This window comes from Garra rufa, chromosome 3 (genome assembly GCF_049309525.1).
Source record: "Garra rufa chromosome 3, GarRuf1.0, whole genome shotgun sequence".
Taxonomy (NCBI): Eukaryota; Metazoa; Chordata; class Actinopteri; order Cypriniformes; family Cyprinidae; genus Garra; species Garra rufa.
The window spans coordinates 23,486,876-23,505,554 of NC_133363.1; the positions used below are offsets into that span (position 1 = coordinate 23,486,876).

The 18,679-nt window shown below is 38.6% G+C and overlaps 1 protein-coding gene across 1 annotated transcript in view; it reads left to right on the top strand.

The window, feature by feature from the left end:
- LOC141331528 (neural-cadherin-like) overlaps positions 1-18,679 on the top strand; it is a 104,814-nt gene continuing 86,135 nt past the window's right edge. The window contains exons 1-3 of the mRNA XM_073836584.1: positions 1-89; positions 2,291-2,475; positions 15,059-15,285. Coding sequence (XP_073692685.1) covers positions 1-89; positions 2,291-2,475; positions 15,059-15,285 — 501 coding nt within the window. The remainder of the gene's footprint in view (positions 90-2,290; positions 2,476-15,058; positions 15,286-18,679) is intronic.

Here is an 18,679-nt window from a genome sequence, read left to right on the forward strand (position 1 = left end):
ATGCCAACCAATGTGCTGGGGAAGGTTTACTCACCAGATCCAGACGACTGGGATAACAAGACGTATGCCTTCGAGGGACATGTTCCTAAGTGAGACCTTCTTCTTTTTTTTCTCCTTCTCTACTTCACTTTCTTTCTACATCCTTTTCCTTTCTGTCCACATCATTGCATCATCTTCTCCACATTGTTCACTTGTTTATACACATCTCCCAGCACCTTACACATTTTTCCTGCACCCTTTGTGTTATTTAAAGGGGTCAAGGGATCTTTGAGAATAATGTCTAACCCTTTCTTCTCACATCCCAGCATCTCTCTTCCTCTCTTGCTCCTCTCTATTGATGTTGTGCACTTTACTGGAGAGGTGTATACAATGATAAGATGATCCTGACAGGGCCAGCCTTGAGATGTCTTGAGCACATAGGCGCCTGAGCTGTTCTGCTCTCTCAGAATCTTCAGTACATGTAACATAATGTGAGAACCCTTGTGTCTTTGAGGAAAAAAGAAAATATAGATCACAATTTTTGCTCCAACAAAAATGAAGTCATTAAAGCTTAATTTGTTTAACTTTTAACTACAATTTGTCTGCTTCCAGCCTTTCTATAGATTGTCTGTGTATGTTTACATTCAGAAAGCTTATTTATGTGAATCTGAGGTCAGAAGTTGATTTATTAATTGCACTTTTCAATTTTAGGAGTTGTTGAGTTCAGACTGGTTTATTTTAAGGTCAGTGAAATCTATATTTCAGCGTCATTCATCTGCTGTTCACAATTTGTTGCAATATGCTAAAAGAGGAAACACTCAAAAACCAAGGATTCACACTATTCTTCATTCCCAGGTTTTTCTTTCTCATAACCCAAAATCATCTCTTATCTTTCGCTCTAACCATTTCTTGAAATGCATTTACTCTAGCCACAAATACATGACACTGAATTGTGTTTGTTGATCTGTTCATTGTACAGTCGTGGACAAAAGTTTTGAGAATTACATAAATATTGGAAATTGGAAAAGTTGCTGCTTAAGTTTTTATAATAGCAATTTGCATATACTCCAGAATGTTATGAAGAGTGATCAGATGAATTGCATAGTCCTTCTTTGCCATGAAAATAACTTAATCCTGAAAAAAACTTTCCACTGCATTGTTAAGAAGGCTTCAGGGCGTCCAAGAAAGTCCAGCAAGCGCCAGGATCACCTCCTAAAGAGGATTCAGCTGCGGGATCGGAGTGCCACCAGTGCAGAGCTTGCTCAGGAATGGCAGCAGGCAGGTGTGAGTGCATCTGCACGCACAGTGAGACCAAGACTTTTGGAAGATGGCCTGGTGTCAAGAAGGGCAGCAAAGAAGCCACTTCTCTCCAAAAAAAAAAAAACATCAGGTACAGATTGATCTTCTGCAAAAAGTATGGTAAATGGACTTCTGAGGACTGGGGCAAAGTCATATTCTCTGATGAAGCCTCTTTCCGATTGTTTGGGGCATCTGGAAAAAGGCTTGTCCGGAGAAGAAAAGGTGAGCGCTACCATCAGTCCTGTGTCATGCCAACAGTAAAGCATCCTGAGACCATTCATGTGTGGGGTTGCTTCTCATCCAAGGGAGTGGGCTCACTCACAATTTTGCCCAAAAACACAGCCATGAATAAAGAATGGTACCAAAACACCCTCCAACAGCAACTTCTTCCAACAATCCAACAACAGTTTGGTGAAGAACAATGCATTTTCCAGCACGATGGAGCACCGTGCCATAAGGCAAAAGTGATAACTAAGTGGCTCAGGGACCAAAACGTTGAAATTTTGGGTCCACGGCCTGGAAACTCCCCAGATCTTAATCCCATTGAGAACTTGTGGTCAATCCTCAAGAGGCGGGTGGACAAACAAAAACCCACAAATTCTGACAAACTCCAAGAAGTGATTATGAAAGAATGGGTTGCTATCAGTCAGGATTTGGCCCAGAAGTTGATTGAGAGCATGTCCAGTCGAATTGCAGAGGTCCTGAAAAAGAAGGGCCAACACTGCAATTACTGACTCTTTGCATAAATGTCATGTAATTGTCGATAAAAGCCTTTGAAACATATGAAGTGCTTGTAATTGTATTTCAGTACATCACAGAAACAACTGAAACAAAGATCTAAAAGCAGTTGAGCAGCAAACTTTGTGAAAACTAATATTTGTGTCATTCTCAAAACTTTTGGCCACGACTGTACACTTTTTTTTAATTGTTTATTTATTGGCTATTGTTTTTTGCAGGGTATTCAATCAAATAATCAACATTTTATTCCTGTTATTTTTTTTTCTATCCGCAGTTATCTTATCCTGAACAAGCGGACAGGGTTTCTCATCATAAAGGAAAACGCCCCTCCTGGGAGTTATGACTTTCAGGTGCGAGTGTCAGATGGGGTGTGGCCAGATGCCATCTCTAGTGTGAAGGTGAATGTAAGAGAGCTACGGGACGATGCCATCTACAACTCAGCCTCTCTGAGATTAGCAGGTATATAACATCACATATATGGTTTCAGTGTGGTTTCAGACTTTTGTAGCATGTGGTAGCAAACTTTTTTTTTTAATAATTGTTGTAAAACCTCATTAGGTGTTATTAGCTATGGGGTTTTGATTCTCACATTGTTTAGGCCCCGCCCACAGCTGCTGACTGACAGGGCTCCATTGCCTTAGTTACTGCCCTTAGTGAGTTGTCCTTCATTTTCTCTGCAATTGAGCAGCTGTAATGTCAACTATGTCTCGTAAGCAATCCAGGTGTTCTGTGTTTGGATGTAAGACTGAATATAAGAGCCTTTATTTTCTCCCAAAACCTGAGCAACTGAGGACACATACCAGTTTTCCACTGGGGCTGGTGCCAAAGCTGGTACCGGTGCTTGGCCAAGACTGGAATTGTTTAGAATTCTTTAAGTTACCAACATGTGACCACAATCACTTGACTCTTGCTGAAGGAGAGTGTTGATCTCTTCTGCTGACATTTGTGAAGTGACATATTTAATTGTTGTGTTATAGTGAGATAAAATATATATATATATATCCCATGCTGATTTGTACATTTGTACTATAATTTTAATGGTAGGTTTATTTAAACAGTGAGAGACAGAATAATAACAAAAAATCCAGAAAAACACATTTCAAAAAAGTTATAAATTGATTCACATTGAAATAAGTATTTGTTCCCCTATCAGTCAGCAAGATTTATGGCTCCTAGGTGTCTTTTATACAGGTAAAGAGCTGAGATTATGAGCACTTTTTTAAAGGGAAGAGCAGCTTGGTGCGAAGGTTGACAACAGTTTGCGCGATTGTTCGCAAATGGAAGAAACACAAAATAACTGTCAATCTTCCTCTGTCTGGGGCTTCATGCAAGATCTCACCTTATTGAGTTTCAATGATCATGAGAACGGTGTGGAATCAGCCCAGAACTACACATGAGGATCTTGTCAATGATCTCAAGGCAGCTTGGACCATAGTCACCAAGAAAACAATTGGTAACACACTCAAGAAAGCACATGTACAGGCCCGTCTGAAGTTTGCCAGTGAACATCTGAATGATTCAGAGGAGAACTAGGTGAAAGTGGTGTGGTCAAATGAGACCACAATCGAGCTCTTTGGCATCAACTCAACTCGTGTTTGGAGAAGGAAGAATGCTGCCTATGACCCCAAGAACACCATCCCCACTGTCAAATATGGAGGTGGAAACATTATGCTTTGGGGGTGTTTTTCTGCTAAGAGGACAGGACAGCTGCACTGCATTAAAGGGGCGATCAACGGGGCCATGTACCGTCAAATCTTGAGTGAGAACCCAAGCCAGGGCATTAAAAATGGGTTTAAACACGGCTAAGGCAACAAAAAAAGTGGAGTAGCCAGTCTCCAGACCTTAATCCCATAGAAAATCTGTGGAGGGAGCTGAAGGTTTGAGTTGCCAAACATCAGCCTCGAAACCGTAATGACTTCGAGAGGATCTGCAAAGAAGAGTGGGACAAAATTCATCCTTAAATGTGTGCAAACCTGGTGACCAACTACAAGAAACGTCTGACCTCTGTGATTGCCAAAAAGACAAGTGCTAAACCAAGTACTATATCATGTTTTACGAAGGGGTCAAATACTTATTTCACTCATTAAAATGCAAATCAATTTATATATTTTTTTTTTTTTCGAAAAGCATTTTTCTGGATTTTTGTTGTTGTTGTTGTTGTTATTTTGTCTCTCACTGTTCAAATAAACCTACCATTAAAATTATAGTATAATTATTTCTTTGTCAGTAGGAAAACTTACAAAATCAGCAGGGGATCAATTTTTTTTTTCCTCACTGTAATGTTGTTAAGGAAAGGACATGCCATGTGACCAAATATGATGTTCCATACTGGGAAATTGTGCTCTGCATTTCACCCATCCAATTGCAAACACACCATGAACACACACCCGGAGCAGTGGGCAGCCAATGCTGTGGTGCCCAGGGAGCAGTTGGGGGTTCGGTGGAGAGAGCGCTGGTTATTCACTCCCCCCACGACAAGTGCTGGTTTTTCACTCTCCCCTGCCGGACCTGAGACTCGAACCCACGACCTTTGGGTTATAAGTCTGACTTTCTAACCATTAGGCCCAAAAATAGGCTTGTTTGTGATGCATTGGCATAAAGTCCTGCAGCTCATTTTCATTTAAAGTGATACACACCAAAACAGCTCTTTTTTTAGAATGTCATTTTCCAGATGTTATAATAAATGATCCGTGGGGTATTTTGAGCTGAAACTTCACAGACACGTTCTATGGACATCCAAGACCAATATTGTAAAAAGGGGCATAATAGGTTCCCTTTAAAGTTTGAAAAATGTCCTTGATTCATATTTATTTATTGTATTCAGTGATAGTGTCATAAAACTGAATTGACCCTTCGCAAACAGCTTGATTTACAGGCAATCTGACTAGTCACGCCAAATCCGCCGTTCTGTCCATTGAATAAATCAGACAGGATAGTAGATTAACTTCTGTGGCCTTAAACTTGAAAAATTGTGTGTATTGATGTCTTTCCATGGTTGAAATAAAATGCATTTTGATATTCATTCATGTTTTTTTTTTTTTTTTTTCTCCGTGTTTTAAGTAAAGATCGGTTCATGTGTTATTGATCTAATAAGGCAATACAGTGACCTGTCACACACATTAAAGAGCCACAAAATGGTATTTGTGGTTTGAACTTCTTAAAAGCTAAAGGCCTTTTTTCATACCAGAAGTATTGTCAGTTTCCTCTTTGCTCCGTGATGTATTTTTTACCACATGAGAACATGATGTGTAGTGTGAGAGCGGCACTGTTTGTCGAACATAGTAACAGTAACTAAGGAGGACAGGTTTTTGCGAAGGGTCAATTATGATGACGTCTTGCACTTATTTACGTATTGCATTGTGATTGGTCTTGGCTTCTCTGTATGTTTAATATGTTTATCTGTAGTCACCTTGATACTGTAAAGGCACAGAAGTTCTGTTACTGTTTGATACTTATGCACAGTCAACAAGAAACAATATGCAGATTCAGTTTTATGACGGTGGCAGCTCTAATGCAGAACTACAGCCTAAAGCTTCACCTTACCTACTGTAAAACTATTATTTAGCCCTTTAGGAATGCAAATGGAGTTATATATAGCGTGCATGCAATGCCGCTGTAAATGTTACTTGCAATTGAGATCATTTTAAAGGCTTTTAAACTAATTTGACTCCTAATGAATGGAACTCTGTATACAACACTGTTGAGAGTGTGTGTCCACTGCTTATTTCAATCAAAGACATTAAAGCAGTTTGATGGTCTGGGCCTGGAATCAGGAACTGTGCTGATTGTGTGCCATGTTGTGGCAGTAAAACTCATGGGCATATTGACTTTGGTGACATTATGACAGCCAGCGTTTTAATGAAAACAAGACTGAACTGAAATGAAATGGACTATAGCTGAGGATTTTGCAGTTTTAAGACTATTAAATTGGAGGAAAGGGCCTTCTGGGAGATGGCGAGACAGAATATAAAATGTAAGCCAATAGCAAACTCGTAAGCCTATAAAGAGATTTTTTCTTTGATTTCAGCACTGCAGCTGAATTTATGGCAGGCATGGAACAACAGCAAGCAGTTTTCATTACTGCTCATTGTGACTTCAAACTTTGCAAATGTCTTGTAACCACAGCCTCTTCTTCTATAATCTCTGAAAATCCCTAATTGAAGCTAGATTATGTGTGGCATTAAAACACAATCTTAGTTACTTTTATTGCATTTTCATAGTTTTATCAGATAATCTACTGTGGTCTGTGCAATTAGATATTTGTCCCATATTTCTGTTTAGTCTTTAAACTAAATAATGTGGCGATTTACCCTCCAGAGTATATTGTTCCCAAGTAAATTGGAATTAAAATGACAGTCTTTAAAGAAACGTTTTGTTTATATAACAGCTTTACCGTAAATATGACTGTTACCATGCCCATTTGGAAGTTTTTACCATAATGATAAAAAGCTATACTACTATCCAGCAGTAATGTATCACAATGGTAATGTATTTGTATGGATAATGGCATCAATTGTATTACTGCAATTATTGATTTATCTAGGAGTGCTCATTGTGGTAAAATAATTGTGATTATGGATAAATAACACCCTTATTATTTATGTTTCATGTGTTCAGCAATTATAAAAAAAAGGTCATGTACACTGCTAGTCAAACGTTTTTGGACAGTAAGATTTTTAATGTTTTTTTTTTTTTTTAAGAAGTCTCAGCAACCCTGCATTTATTTGAGCAAAAGCAGTAATATTGTGAAATATTTTTACTATTAAATATAACTGCTTTCTATTTTATATATATTTAAAATGTAATTTATTCCTGTCATCAAAGCTACATTTTCAGCATCATTACTCATGATCTTTCATAAATAATTCTAATATGATGATTTACTGTTTAAGTAATATTTTTCATTATTATTATTATCATCATCATCAATATTTTAAACAGTATAGTGAAAGAAAAGAAGTATAATATTTTGCAAACTGACCCACATTTGGTTTTTGACCACTGAAAATGTAATTTTTAACAATTTCCTCATAGAGCCATATTGAAATTCCAATATCTCTGGAACCAAATCTTATAGGGCATAAAAAATAAAGATGCCAAAAATGAAAGTTTGTTAAGACCCAATTGTAAGGTATTAATTACATTTAATTTAGCTCAAAGGGAATCGAATATGATTCAGTAGGGAATTTGAACAGAATCGCTGTTTTACGGCTGTTCAGAGTCGACCCGCGATTCATTAAACAAGCCGTGTAACAGAAACTCTGCAATGGATATTACTATCCAGAATATAGTGAAAACACTATATATTAGCACAGTAGCAAAATCGGCAGTTTAAGACATTAACTTGTAAGCACAAAACACAAGATACTTATCTTTTCTAATAAAAATATGATTTTATTGGATAAACCTAACACATACAAACTAATCTAACATAAACACACGCATTCACACAGGTTGCAGAAAGAGAAAGTGAGGAAAGAATGAGTTTAAAGGAATGAAAATATGAAGTTCCAAGTTTATAGCAATATGTGCAATTGCTTAGACCTGAACAACCCTCAATCACTTAATTAACCCTCGTATTGAGTCTCTCAAAGAGGTTATTAAACTTTATATAAAATGCACCAGTTCAGTGAGAATCTGGAGGTTGTACTTGCGTTGCCTTTGTATCGAGGGGATTCCTTTCGTGCGTCATTCCAAAAGGGGTTTCCCGGGGTTGCTGATTGGATGGGAGTTCGGTGGTCGTTGGTCGTGAAGTCTTGGGCGTTGGCTTGAGGATGCGAGTTGTGCGCTGTTACAGTTCAGGTCAGTGAAGACATTTGGGTCGGTCGCGGCTTGCACAAAACTTAACTAGAACACGAAACTCTCAACGGAAAGAAATAAAAGAATTAAAGTAAAAGACAGAAGTGTAATGTTCTCCTCATGTTTCCTTTAGAGGAGCAGGCTGGCATGCTGGCATGCAGCCGTAGAGAGCAAGGGTATGGAGTAAGCGCGTAAGAGAAGAGTAAGAGAGAGATTTGATGGTGTCCTGGGTATTTAAACTCAGCTTTTGGACACATCCCAAATGGTGTCTTGACCAATTAGAACAATGTCCTAAGTCGAGGTACGGTTAGTTTCTCCTCCCAACCATAAATCACAATGTTATCTTATCAGTCCCACGGGTCCCAACTTTCCCGCTCTTGGCAAAGTTAAATTTGGACATGATTTCGATAGCAAGACTAAAATACATTTTACAAAGAATTGAATTATAGAAACATTTCAAGAATGCCATTTCAAGACCATGCATATCAAACACCAATATAAACCATTAAACTATTCAATAGTTATCAAAAGGGACATACACAATGAGTGATTAAAACATAATAGACAAATGTGTGGGTTACATAAATGATAGGAAATTATGCATAGAAATGATGAGTTGCTCATGAGTCCTTTTTAGCATAATTTTGGGTGCATATATATATATATATATATATATATATATATATATATATATATATATATATATATATATCAATGGGCAGTTTTCTGGGAATGTGAGGGTCTGTTCTCTAAACTGGGAGGTCAAAAGTTTAGGGAAGGGATCTCAGTCTTTTGTCCTCCGGGGGGAGTCCACCAACCAAACTCTAATGACTTTACTCATGTGATGTTCATGATGTGCATTTCTTTGACCATTAATCTTGGTTATTTGCCCCAAATTTGACAATCAACAAGGGTCCTTTTGTTTCAATGTTGCAAGTTCCTAGTTTTAAGCTTCTAGTTTAAATGGTTGCTTCGGGCTGGCTGGCGCCAGGCTATCAAGCGTCAGATTTATGACGGGGCCTCTTGTGGAATTTGAGTCTGTAGAAGTGTTTTAACTTCTAATCGAATCTCCTGAATTGTCTGATTCGCGCTGAGATCCTACACAATATATAAAAGGGCATTCAAATATTTTTATTAGTTCTGAGTTACTGACATGCAAACTTTGGAGAAAAAAACGTGAAAAGTGCTGTTTTCCTATTTTTGAATGGTCACTATTGACACATAATGCAACAAAGGTTGCTAAAATCAACAGATTTTTTCTAATAGAACTACCAATCTCTGTGTAAAAATAAGATAATGATGCTGACATCTTTCTAAAGTCATTTTTACACCCCTGTAACTTTATTCTGAATCTCAGGTGAAAAATGCCATTTTGACCTTCCGCTACAAAATAGTGGATTACTCAGTAAATATTCATCCATGACATTTAATATTTTGGCTTTCATCACTATACATGTCTATCTTTCTTCAGAAAAAAAAAAAAAAAAAAAACATTAGCAAAGTCAAAAATTTGAGCCGGGGTAAAATTGTTCCAAATTTTAATGTTTTTGCTGTACTTTCCCACACGGAAAGAACCTATATAAACATATATGTTTTAATATAGGTTTTGATATAGGTTTTTAATATATATGACATATATAAAATTGGCTGTTTTCCTATATTGTATGTACATATATGCACATATATGTGCATATATGTACATATAATATAGGAAAACGGCCAATTTTATATATGTGTACATATATGCGTACATATATGCGTACATATATGCACATATATGCGTACATATATGTGTACATATATGCACACATATATGCACATATATGCACCTCAATTTTGCCTATATGTGGCATATATACGCATATATATATTATCATATATGTGCATATATACTGCATATAGGTTTCATATATGCGCATATATCCTCATATAGGTTCTTTCCATGTGGGTTGGATCAAATAAATGCAGGCTTGGTGAGCACTTGTTTAAAAAACATGAAAAATCTTACTGTCCAAAAACGTTTGACTGGTAGTGTGGGCGACTGCACAATTCTCTCTGATTGATAGTGATGATGAGCTAGGCTTTTAAGAGCAGTATTAAGAGAGTAATAAAAATGTAAATGTACATTTTAGTCTTAAGGGATTTCAAATGCAGAAAAACATCTATTTATAAAAGAAACATGCATTTCTTTAGAGGTGATATTTATATTTTTTCTTTGTGGTGAGTTACTAGTGGCAGTGTTTGCCAAACTGGACATTAGTATTGGAATTGTTTCACACTCATTCATCTTGAGTCCTTTTGGGAGTCTGGACTTTTATCTTCCAACACCTCAAGAGTTTTATGGTCTCTAGAATGGCAACAGTTTAGCAAAAAACAAACAAGGCTTTTGGTTTTAAGGGGACGTCAGCATCTGTCAGTACGTCAGGCATTGTTTAAAATGCTCATGAAAATGGCATTAATCAATAGAGGTATGGAGCCCTGTCTCAACATGCATTGAATTCTAGGCTAACTGAAAGTTCGACTTTCGTACTATTTACTGCCTCCTTGACATTTGAAATCCTATTTCAGGAGCAAATGTTGAAGGCAATAGAGAGTCATAAGGCCTGTTTAATGCTGCTTCTTTGAGATTATAGCTTGCTCTGTGCATCTCGGGAAGTGAACTGATTGTAAAGTGAAATATGAGGGGAAAGTATGTGCAGAAGTCCTTTAGACACCCATGCTAGCTCATGGAGATAACCAAACACATGCACGCAAACTCACACAGGCTTATTCCCATAACCTCTGCTCTGCCTGTACACAAACAGGGCACACACATCCACACATTTATACATAAACTCCCACATTCTGCAGGACACGCAACATGAAAAGCCTTTTGAGGTTGAACTTTTGAGGCTTCTGACTGCTTAACCAGTTTGGACTTATCTTTAAAAAATGTAAAATGCTTCATGTTTTGATCCTCATCTCGTTGGCTAACCCTGAGTTTTCCAGCCCAACGGGACTTTGAAGTATCATTAAAAAGAGAAATTGGGAAAATATTGGCATTCATTCGATGGGGTTACCTCACCAATTCACAAAGACATATTGGCCAACCACACTTTCCCCCAAACCACAACAGCTAAACATCTGATGTAAGCTCTGTGTGTGTGTGTGTGTGTGTGTGTGTGTGTGTGTGTGTGTGTGTGTGTGTGTGTGTGTGTGTGTGCACCTGGTATTCATCACGTTGTGGGGACCAAATGTCCCCACAAGGATAGGAATACCAGTAGATTTTGACCTTGTGGGGACATTTCTCAGGTCCCCATGAGGAAACAGGCTTATAAATCATGCACAATGAGTTTTTTTGATGAAGTAAAAGTATGCACAATCTCCTGTGAGGGCTAGGTTTAGGTGTAGGGTAGGTGTAGGGCGATAGAAAGTACGGTTTGTACAGTATAAAAACCATTACGCCTATGGAATGTCCCCATAAAACATGTAAACCCAACATGTGTGTGTGTGTGTGTGTGTGTGTGTGTGTGTGTGTGTGTGTGTGTGTGTGTGTGTGTGTTTCCATCTGTTTATGAGAAGCCTATAAATATAAATATAAATATAAAATAAAATGTCTTTGGTTCTTTGTCTCAGAGAGGGTTTCACCGCATTATAAAAACATTTGTGTTATAAATGCACCTAATTGTACTCTTGCCTACTTAAACATGCATATTTTACTTTCTGTTCACTTGTTATTTGCACAATTCCACCAACACAGTACATTTTGGTGTTCCACAGTTGTTTTGTTTGTTTGTTTTTTCATATTGCTGTAGGATCTCTTAAAAATATTTGATAAAGTATCTAAAAAAAAACAACCTAACATGTGAAAATAACTAGTTTTAAGTGAATAAAATATAGGTCAATCTCTTGTTTATTGCTGGAAAATTACACAATTAAATAACTGTGTTTAGACATCCCAAATGTTGTAAACAGGGTTACAAAAACTAGAAACCTCATTTAAAAAAAATCATCAAAATAAAACAACTATAAAATTTTATTTCACTTCCTGAGATTAGCACTTCATTTAATTGGTGTGTTTAAAAAAATGGAGTCTTAATTTTGTACTCTGCTTATATATTTTCATTAGTCAGTAGATTAAATAAAAAAAAAAAAAACATAATTAATCACAATTTTTTTCTATCACCACAATTTACCACAACCACCCAATTTCTTTTCCCAATTAACATTATTTTTAACAGCCCCAATTTTTCTACATCCCTGCTGTCCCTCTATATTTTCAAGTTTAGGTGTATGTGCATGTGTGTTTAACATCCAGAAAAGGTGTTAAGCACATCCATTGCTTAATGCCCGTGGGAAGGGGAGCAGGTTTGATCTGGGCTTGGATCAAAGCCAGGTGTGAGGCTGTTCCCAGCTGTCATGATGAGTCTCCTCTTCACACACAACTCCTGATGGGAGCAGACAGCCACCCTTCCTGCACCCCCCAAAGCTAATCACAGTTTCCTTCCTTGCCCCCACCTAAACCTCCATGATTGACAGTCTTCAAGCACTAATGATTCACTTCGCGGATGTTCAGGTCTGTGCAGCACAGGGAATTGAACGACCGCCGTCGGAGTGGGGATGTAAGGTTGCAAGAGTAATGACACAGATGCAAATATAGAATTTAGTGCAAAAAGACACCACATGTAGATTAACGCAAAACAAAAACACGGTTTTAAGGATTATTAGAATTGTTTATTCAAAACCTTGTGTACAGGTGTCATTATTTAGCTGTCAGGGTGGAAAATATTTCAACAAACTTAAAGGAACAACAAAAACCTTATAAAAAACATTACAGTATGTTAAACTGACTGTATTTTTGGACATTTTTATTCAAGTTCAATTAAATATGCAGTCCTGGGGGTCATTAAAGCTTACACAACTTAAATATATGTTGTATATATGCATTAATATTCAAAAGTTTGTTGAGTCAGCAAGGGTTGTTTGGTCAAAAATAGTCAAAAACAGTAATATTATTACAGTTTAAAGCAACTTTTGTTTTAACTTTTGTTTAAAATTTTGTCAGCCATTACTCCAGTCTTCAATGTCATTATCCTTCAGAAATCATTCTAATATGCTGATTTGCTGTTCAAGAAACTTTTCTCATTATTATCAATGTTGACCACAGTTGTGCTGATTAATGAAGGATTCTTTGTTGAATCAAAGTTTGAAAGAACGAAATGACACATGAAACAGGAGTTGCTTATTTGAAAATGGAAATTAGCACTGCAAGCTGTTTGCAACCTGATCTCATGACGAAAACATAACTCTGGAAACTTTATATCGTGAGACATGGAATATGTATTAATAAGTACATATCACTGCATTTTACAACAGAAATGTCCACTAAAAGAGTATTTCTTTTTTTCACGGAACAGATGAACGTACATATGGTACGTTTTATGTGATGTTGGTTTTATGCATGCAAATGCAGTTCTGACTTCAAATGTCCGTTGAGTGGCGCTATAAATCTAATGTCATAGTCAGTCTACTAATGTGATAGTCCACTTTAGACATTTTACTAATGCTCTGTGACGTTTTAAAATAACGTACCATCTGCACTACACCTAAATCTACACATTTCAGCTTGCTTTTCAATCTCTCATCTTTCAGTTCTTTCATTGTTAGTCACGGGATTCGTACCCAAGATTTCCGCATCCTAAGTCTAGTTTCGTGCCGGTTGAGCTACCGAGAAAGCTTGTTACATCAGGTGTTGTGTCCATTTTTGACCCCCTGCTAAATTATTACCCCCTCTCAGGAAATTGCTACATGAGTACCTAATCCTAACCACCAACCCCCCCACACACACACACCTAACTCTAAGCCTACCAATACTAGGGGGTGTAGTAATTTGGCGGGGGTCAACACCGGAAAGCAAAACATATGGAGCTGTAAAAATAAATGTGCACAAAAACGATTACAAGTGCTTGCTATTTTATCATCTCTAGTGTTAATTTCTTTTGGAAACTGCAGTGATCTGTACTTACTGGTACATATTTCACGCCTTGTGAAAAAGTTCCCACTGATACGTTTTCGTCATGAGATCAGGTAGGCTGTTTGCATGATGACCTGTTCTGAAAAACATTTGCTCCATTTCTTGTGTCCACACTTGTTTTAAAGCCATGTTGCTGCGACATCTGACACCACAGGACGTCGAGTCGGCCTACAAATTTTAATACAACTCTGATTTCCTTCAACTCTGAAAAAAGGAAATCAAATACACCTAGGATGCCTTGAGGGTAATTGAATAATGGGCTTTCATTATTGGGTGAACTAACCCTTTTAGGGACCATCTAGTTGAAGTAAGTGCAATGTTACTTATAGTTAGTATGTCTAGTTGAAAAATGGACTGTCCAAAAATGAATTCTTGCCATGGTTGTTGCCCATTTTTACCCACACCATAACCTCATATTTTTCGTGTAGTTTCCAAAGGGTGAGGAGGTCACAGAGGAAAGTCACTGACAGCAAGTCCAAATCCAAAGCATGTTTTCATTTCACTGTTGTCATTAAAGCTGTGAAATCTTCCCCAATTTCCTCAAACATGCCCCTCTGCCTTTGTGAGTTGTGAAGTGTCAGTGATATTTAAGACACCCCTGCCACTCTCCAGCACTGCCCCCAAGGGACACTGACTCAGCCTGGGGACAGACTGAGCTGGGGAACTCTCTCAGCTGGTCTAACACCTCCCCCGAGGCCATCGTTCAACCACCCTCACAGTCCTAAACTGTAGGCTAAGCATCCCAATTAGAACAGTCCATTGGGTATTAGGAGGAAAGCACACCTCCAGCACAGGAAAATCAATGGTCAGATGGTTGCTGAAGTGTCACGATTTGCCTACAATGCTCAGAGGCCATGGCCAGCTTCATCATGACGTGCCAGGAACCGTGACCGTAAAGCGTGGGCACCCATTACCATGGTGACAAAGACTTGCCACATGCGGTAGTTTGAGTTCTTGCCCCGCACTTTTTGACATGGCATGTCAGCTGGAGTTTGTGCGAACAGCCACTGACAGGCACTAACCTCACTTAATGACAAGGAGATGTGTTGACGAGGGAAAACGTGAGCATGCATTTTTCATGAGCTCTGCACCTCAGTTCAGTGTTGTGTTAAGAATGGTGCTGTTTCTTTTTTTTCTCTCCATGTTCCGAAGTTCTTGTAGTTTAGGTAAAATTTATACAGTTCTGTTATCCTTATGTGTCGTGCATTTATATGTTTGTGTCTCTGACAGACATCTCCGCCACAGAGTTCATGGAACGTCGTGGCAATCTGAAGAGCAGGTATGAGCTGCTGGGCGACTTCCTGTCAGACATGCTGTCTGTGGGGGCAGACGACGTCAACATTTTCAGTCTGGTGGAAGTGCGGCACAGAACTCTGGATGTGAGGTTCTCTGTTCACAGCACGCCGTTTCTCAGGGCTGAGAGAGTCCATGGATACCTCGCAGCTCACAAACAAAAAGTAAGGCTTGTCGGAAACGCATTGATATGAATATAGTCATATTTGACCTTTTAATTAACCTAAGAATCCCTGTAAAAGCATGTTAACTTAAATACCTGCAAGCTTTAACACAAATTACATTCATAACTAGATGACACCTGATGTATTAACCCAGCCTTCTTTGTACCTTTTCAATCGAGCTTAAAGTGTCACTTCTCACTCTCCCTCGCTCTCTTTTCATTGATATCACACATCAGCTCTATTTCCTCCTCAGAAAAGACACACTGCTAAAGGTAAAAGAGCTGCGATGTGAATTGGAAAAATTCAACAGATCTAAATGCATCAGTCTCCTACGCGAAATCATTGATCAGGACCAATAACGAGGAGTAAAGAGGCTTGGAAAATGGCCTGGAAATGGTGAGCCGAGATGGTGAAAGTAGTTCTGATGGAGGCTAGAGGTTATTAATGATGGGAATTCTAATCCTCGGGAAGAAACTACTCAATATGTTCCCTTATTCTCTTTCTCATTCGCTTCCCCCCAATTCAACTCGTTCCATTACTCAGAGCTAAAAGTAGTGGGAGAAGAAAGTGAAAATTTAGGGAGTTAATTACAGATGAACTCACTGATATGGAAAGCGAGTTGCGTGTCTCCACCCGTTGTAATTGGAGAGATTCCAAGACATGGAATGAAGAAAAAAAAATCATTTTAGTGTAATGAAATTTGCCACGCTTAAGGTACACGCATTGGCAGGGTTTTGAGAGAGATCAGTGAGAACAGCCAGTTCATGCTCACGCACAGAACTATTGCCTCTGAATCTGATGTAATTGCGTTTTTCTATTTTCGGCCGGTTTGGCGGCTCCATTCACTGCATGTCGGATGTGTTGAGTAGGCCGTGTGATGTCGGCTTACAAGAGAGCTGGAAGAAACGAGTGTGAACAGCAGGAGAGAGACAGAGATGAGCCCCCCTCACGTCTGTAACTTTTAAATGATTCTTAATGCACTGTCATGATCTCCAGCAGTCCTCTCTCTTCCACCTCGCTCCCCTGCCGCCACAACGCACACTTTGAAGAGCTCAGGATTCCCCCGTGGCCGTGCTAGGATGGGGGAAGCAGATTTTCGGAGCACACTACTCATCTCCCAGGGGTGCGCCCTTCTATCTCGCCCCCTAACACCCCTTTTGCAATACACACAACTGAAATGACACCCTGTGAAGTGTCAGATACTGCACAAAAACACACACTGTTGCATCAAGCTTGAAAAACCAAAAAGAAATCTCCCTGTGGTGATAGTGAGTCCTGATGAAAGACTAAGAGTCAATGATAAACAGGGAAAAAAAGGATGAGGCACGGGGGAGAAAAAGTTTTCTGGGAAGCTTGTTATTTGTTGTGAAATTTGAGGGCGAATCGGTTCAAATGCAAGCTTGCGTAAAACTACAACAAGTTTGTCCTAAAAAAAGTAATAATAAGACTAAAATGTCTTGTTCTTGAAATAGTACACCTATAGTGAGTAGGTCAAAATGCAGAAAGAACCGATGAGGATGAACGAAGAACAATTAGAGCCGTTCTCTGCATTTAATCAGACGCCAATGAAATTCCCACTCTATTTGAGTGCACATTATAAAGGAGAGGAAATACAATTATTTTAAAGCTTTCAGCTGGATCTTCGCTGTCAGAGCCATTTCACACTGGCCTTTCTCAAAACACATCTCATCACCTTAGCTTTTGCATAAATCTTCGTAATATCAAACACTAAGGCAGTGCATTTTTCCTCTGCCCTTTTGTTCGACTTTATTCAGGCAATTGTTGACTTGCACACACCCACACTATTTCTTTTGTTTTGCTTTTTTTTTGCCTTCCCTACTCTTTTCTCTCAGAATAATTTTGAAATTACTACTTGGTTTGTTGCATCTTAAAGTGCTATGTGGTGCTGCACCTCCCATCGATCCCTATCCCTGTTCTTTTATGTGAATGTTTGTTCCGTTAGGTTTGCTTTGGCAGGAGAGGACCTCTACTTTTTCTTTTTGAAAGAAAAGCTCAGTCACGTATAACGGTATCATGCGGATCGGTTCCACTCCTCAACATGCCTCTCGCTCACTCGTCAAAACACCCTTTGGCGGTTGTTGAACCCATTCTTCACAAATCAAATGTTTAAGAAACACACACTGTTTTTGAATCATACAACAGAAACATGAAAAGGCCACCAGTCCGACATGAAGGTTAGTTCCTGTAAGCGGAGAGCACAAAACAAACACCAATCCTCCTACCAGTTTGCCTGTTTATCTGTCTATGTAGATCCCACTTTGTATATCTCTTGGGTGTCATCCTGTGCTATCATTGAGCCTCTGTGGAGCAGTTTTCCTTGGGGAATTCTGGGTATTGTAGTTCCAATCCCGACGGGCACCCCAGAGGGCCTCTGAGAAATGAGCTGACAGAACGATTGAGCAGGAGACAGGGAAGAATTTCCACGCTCTCCTCCAGGAATAAGGAGAGAGAGAAATAAACAGAGAGTGAGAAAGAGAAATGAGAGCGTCCAGAAGAAGGATTAGATGGGGGAGTGGGCGTATCTTCTCTGCTGTGTATGCTCCTGTTACCTGAGCCTAACTGCCTCATATAAACTTATGGTTTATTAGTTGTCTGCGAGTGCAAAATGAAATGCGAGACCTCATAGTTGCAGTGTTTAATGTCTGAGGTAATACATGCAAATCACCTCCTCAAGCAGGCATGAACGTGGGAGTCAGACCTGAACGCTCTGTGGAGGATCCACATTGTGTGTGTGCATGTCTGTGTGGCTGTAAAGACCCAAAACCATGAAAAGAGAGGGAGAGAGAGAGAGTCAAGTGTGTGTGGGTGAATGTTTAACACCAGGCATCTTTACGCTCTGCAGCTTCAAATGCGGATGTGTCTTTGTGTGTCTAGAAAACAACTCCTGGATCTGTTCCACAGGGACTCTGCAGTGCAGTAAAGTGCATGAGTAGATCTGCAGTCAGTCAGGCACACACTTGAGATACACATGGACACTCAAACCATTAGAGGTCAATTAACGGAATTCAATGAGAGATCACACTGATTTTGATTATATGTTTGAAACTACGCATTATTGGTTTCGCATTCAGTGGCCCAGAAACAGAACAATTATCAACAACAGCACCACCACTAAAAATAATGTCTCTTTTTATTAGAGCTGTCTTTATACATTTTGCGTATATAAATTCTATATTATTTGGTATACAATAAAAGTAAGATATACACTAAAAATAAAATGTGCACATTAAGCATACAATGTGTGCTGCTTGTATATAGTGATTTTACTTTTAATTATTTATTAGTGCTGTCAAATGATTAATCACAATTAATTACATCCAAAATAAAAGATTGTTTACATAATATATATGTGTACTCTGTATATTTATATAAA